The sequence below is a fragment of the Cariama cristata genome, unplaced genomic scaffold (genome assembly GCF_000690535.1).
Source record: "Cariama cristata isolate BGI_N322 unplaced genomic scaffold, ASM69053v1 scaffold23307, whole genome shotgun sequence".
Lineage (NCBI taxonomy): Eukaryota > Metazoa > Chordata > Aves > Cariamiformes > Cariamidae > Cariama > Cariama cristata.
In genome coordinates this window covers 24,415-28,475 of record NW_009626396.1, presented here as the reverse complement: position 1 = coordinate 28,475, position 4,061 = coordinate 24,415, and the positions used below count along the sequence as shown (strand labels likewise).

Here is a 4,061-nt window from a genome sequence, read left to right as displayed (position 1 = left end):
ACGTGGGGCTGGGGGCACGTGGGGCTGGGCTCTGATGTTCCCCCCTGTTCCTCACCTTGCAGGGCGAGCTGGATGCCCTCCGAGCCCAGCTGCAGAGGGATTTAGACGGGCGCCTGGGGAAGATGGCACAAGCCTCTCAGGTAAGGGGATGAGCGCATGGTGGTACCCGGGCAGGACATCCTCAGCACCGGCATCGTGGGTCTCACCCCTTCCCCTTCTCCTGGCAGGAGATGGAGGCACGCTTGCTGGAGCTGAACTCGGAGGGGCAGAGGGAACGCTGGCTGGTGGGGGAGGTTTTGTTAGGGGCAGGGGGGTGGCAGGGTGACATCCCCACGGTGAGACTTAGGAGGGGTTTCCAGGTCTGGTTTGCTCGGGGCGAAGGAGAAGTTGAGAGGTACAGTCTTGGGGGGTGGGGGAAAGGAGGGATGGATACGTGGGTGCGTTAGCAGGAAAGCGCCCTGGTTGGCAGCAGGGCTCAAAGGGCGATGGCAGCAAGTGACCTTCGCCCCCGTCGTTTTGCATCACCGTGGGGAAAGAAGGGCGAGCCAGGGATGCTTTCCCATGAGATGCAGTAAAAGATGGACGTTGCCACAAGAATTAAAACCATTTGGGGCTGGAGATGGGGTTGAGCGTAGGCAATGGGGGATGAACTCCCCCTGCCAGTTTGCAGAGGGGAGCTGGGGCCGTCGGCGCAAGGTTTTATCGCTTTTCTCTCGGCGCAGCTCGGCGCGGGAGGGCCTGCGAGGGAGCTTCCAGCAGGAGCTGGGCAAGCTGGAGCAGGAGGTGGCAATGCTGAGGAGGGAGCTGGCAAGCCTCAAGTCGGACCAGGAGGTGATGGGGAAGCACATGGAGGGGATGCTGGAGCAGCTGAAGGCGGTGCGGGCTGACGTGAGTCCCTGGTTCCCCCCCACCCTTATTCGGCAGAGGGAGGCGTGAGGGTCCCTGCCCTGGGGCTGAGCTCTGTCCCCACCATTTCAGGTGGAAGCGCAGTTCCCGGCATGGGTCAGTCAGTTCTTGTCCCAGTCCCGACAGGACGGTGCCGCTGGCCTCGTCCTTCAGCGGGAAGATTTGGAAGCAGAGCTCCAGGCCCTGGAGCATAAGATCCTGGCCAAAATCTTGGAGGACCGGAGGCTGTCGGCACGGGATGCTCAGGGTGGTGTCGGAGTGGCCCTGCAGCAAGGGGGGACCGCAGGGGTGACGGAGGAGGTGAGTGCTGGGCCTGAGCCCCGGGGACACGATGGTGACCACAGGTGTGGGACTGGGGGCTGTACCCCATTGCGTGTGCGCCGGGGGGAGCTGGCACGCGTGCCTGGCGGATGGCAGAGCCCTGGGGAGAGCTCTTACAGCTGGGACATCGATCTTGGGCTCACATCCTACCTGGCAAGAGCATCCCCGAAACTCCTCCATCCCTTCTCTGCCCCTCGCCTCCCCTGGGCTCTGCCTGTCCCCTGCCCTGGAAGGGGTCACGGGTGCTGATATCCGCACGCTTGCGAGGCTTTTGCTGTCTTAAAATCCAAATTCCTCCTCGTCCATCTATCACCCGGAACGTGGGGCAGGTGCCAGCAAGGTTTCTTTGGGTTGAGCATCTTGCTTACCCCCATCCTTCAGCAGCACCACCGAGTTGTTTGGGGCAAAGCGTTTCAGCAGAATGACACCGAGGGGGGGAAAAAATGAGCCTGCTTGCTTTGGAAAGAGTTGTTGTTGGCAATTCCCTGCGGAGGTCGTGGAGGGAGGGACCGAGCTGGGATGAGCAGTCTGTGCAAGCTTCCTCCACACCGTAAAATTTAGAACCACAGTGGTGCTGCAGGGTCCTGGCTCCTGGGGCTGGGTTTGGCTCCAGAAGGATGCTCTGAACGGCTCCCCTTTTTCCAAATCGGGGGAGCTCCCATCGATCCTGCGGGACAGGGCAGGAGAGAGCAGCAGATGATGCTGGGAAGGACTGGGTGGGCTGTCAGGTGGTGTCTGGTACCTGCTGGGGGATACCCCTCCTCCCCTGGGGCCACCCCCTCTTTCAGGGTGGAGATGGGGGACGGGTGAGCCCGGCGTGGCTGGGTCCTGCCCCTTCGTTGCGCAGCTCCTCTCGTCTGGGCTATTTTTAGCAACCTCTAACAAGGCTTCCCAGCCAAATGTGTGTCCTCTCGTTTTTGCCGCGGTGATTCATCACCCGGCTGTTCTGTGGGAAGGTCCTTACGCCCTCTCCGTCGAGTGAAGGCGGGTGGGGGGCAAGATGCCCACCCTGGCCCTTTCACCCCTCTCATGCCCTCTGCTCCCACCGCAGCAAGTGCATCTCATCGTGGGGCAGGCCCTGAAGCGCTACAGCGAGGACCGCGTGGGGATGGTTGACTATGCCCTGGAGTCGGCAGGTAGGTGGGGGGGGGCTTTCGCCCACCCGGGATGAACCAGCCATCCTGGGGAGGGGACCGCAGGGTGCTGGCATGCAGCTTACCAACTGCCATCCCCTCTCCATGCCAGGGGCCAGCGTCATCAACACCCGCTGCTCCGAGACCTACGAGACACGGACAGCGGTGCTGAGCTTGTTCGGCATCCCCCTGTGGTACCACTCGCAGTCCCCCCGTGTCATCCTGCAGGTGGGCATCCTCGGGGCGAGACCCCCGCTGAGGGGGAGGACCGGCTGGGCTGGGTCTTGCGTGGGCTTGATTGGGTTTTATTGGGCTCCAAGGAAGCAGCCAGGCTGATGTCAGGGTGGGGGGAGAAAACCGGCGCTGATGGCGATAACATGGCTGGTGTCTTCTTCCCGCGCTCATAGCCAGACGTCAACCCCGGGAACTGCTGGGCGTTTCGTGGGTCCCAGGGCTTTGCTGTCATCCGCCTCTCCAGCATCATCCGCCCCACGGCCGTGACGCTGGAGCACATCCCCAAAACCCTCTCGCCCCAGGGGACCATCCCCAGTGCCCCCAAGGACTTCGCTGTCTATGTGAGTGCCCTCGCCCGGAGTTGGTCTTATCCTGAAGAGGAGGAAGAAGTAGTACTGGGGGGGAGAGGGGGAGCACCAGGCTGCAGGAAGGGTTTTGGGGGACACTGGGAGAGAAGGGAATTGAGTAGGTGTAACTTTCAGTCTTCCCCCCCATCCCTCCCCACTGGTCCCTGTGCCCGTTTGTCTGTTTTGGCCTGGAAGAGCAGGAGCGGGGGCCAAGCGCGCTTGCGTCTCCCATCTCCCTCTCCTGCCCTGGGTGCGCTCATCGCCTCCGATCTCCCTCTCTGATCACCCCCGGTTCTCCCTTTCTGCCTCCCTGCCCCTCCATAGGGCTTGAAGGAGGAAGGAGAGGAGGAAGGCCTTCTTCTCGGGCGGTTCACCTACAACCACAACGGTGACCCCATCCAAACGTTTTACTTGGAGGTAAGCGCTTTGCCCTTGAAGCACCTAACCCCAAGAAGAAGATGAGGTTCCTGAGGTCTCTGAGCCCTCCAGAGCTCTCAAGGACTCAGTTTTGTGTTTTTTTTTTTTTTTCCTTCCCTCTCTTCCCCAAGGGTGATGCCATGGGCACGTACCAGCTGGTGGAACTCCGGGTGCTGAGCAATTGGGGCCACCCCGAGTACACCTGCATCTACCGCTTCCGTGTGCACGGGGAGCTGGCGCACTGAACCCCGGCTCCCGCGCGGGATGAGGATGCTGCCGGGCTGACAGCAGGAGAGGGATTCGTCTGGTTCGCCGCTTCGCACGTAGAAATCCTGGGATGTGCCAGCAGCCGCCTCGGGGAGCTGCTCCCCTCCGGGGAGGAGAAGAGCTGGTGTTTAAGGGATGAAGCTTTCACTCTTCCAAGGACCGGGGTGGCGAGGCGAGAGCATCCCACGTGGGTCCTAGCGCAGCCTGGCTTGTTTTCAGTGCGTATTGGACATTTTAACTTTTTAAGCTAATTTTTTTTTTTAATCAGGTCTGCGCAGCCCCTCGTCCCTGTTGACCCGCTTCTTTCTGACGGTGCACCTAACATTGCCCAGGGCTTGGGAAAGGGGTCTGTAACTTTGTGATGCGCTTCACGCGGGCTTGGGCGCGATACGGTGTACGGGACTGCGGTGACCGGCTTGGTGCTGCCGGGGTGGGG

General features: G+C 61.5%; 1 protein-coding gene across 1 annotated transcript; it reads left to right on the top strand.

Annotated features, from left to right (window-relative positions):
• Positions 1-62: 62 nt before the first annotated feature.
• SUN2 (Sad1 and UNC84 domain containing 2) lies at positions 63-3,603 on the top strand (the record flags this gene model as incomplete). Its single annotated transcript, XM_009704025.1, has 9 exons — positions 63-140; positions 228-269; positions 721-888; positions 979-1,206; positions 2,279-2,363; positions 2,473-2,588; positions 2,768-2,935; positions 3,266-3,358; positions 3,490-3,603. Coding segments are annotated over 9 exons (1,092 nt in total), but the record flags the coding sequence as incomplete, so codon positions are not given.
• Between the last annotated feature and the right edge of the window lie 458 nt (positions 3,604-4,061).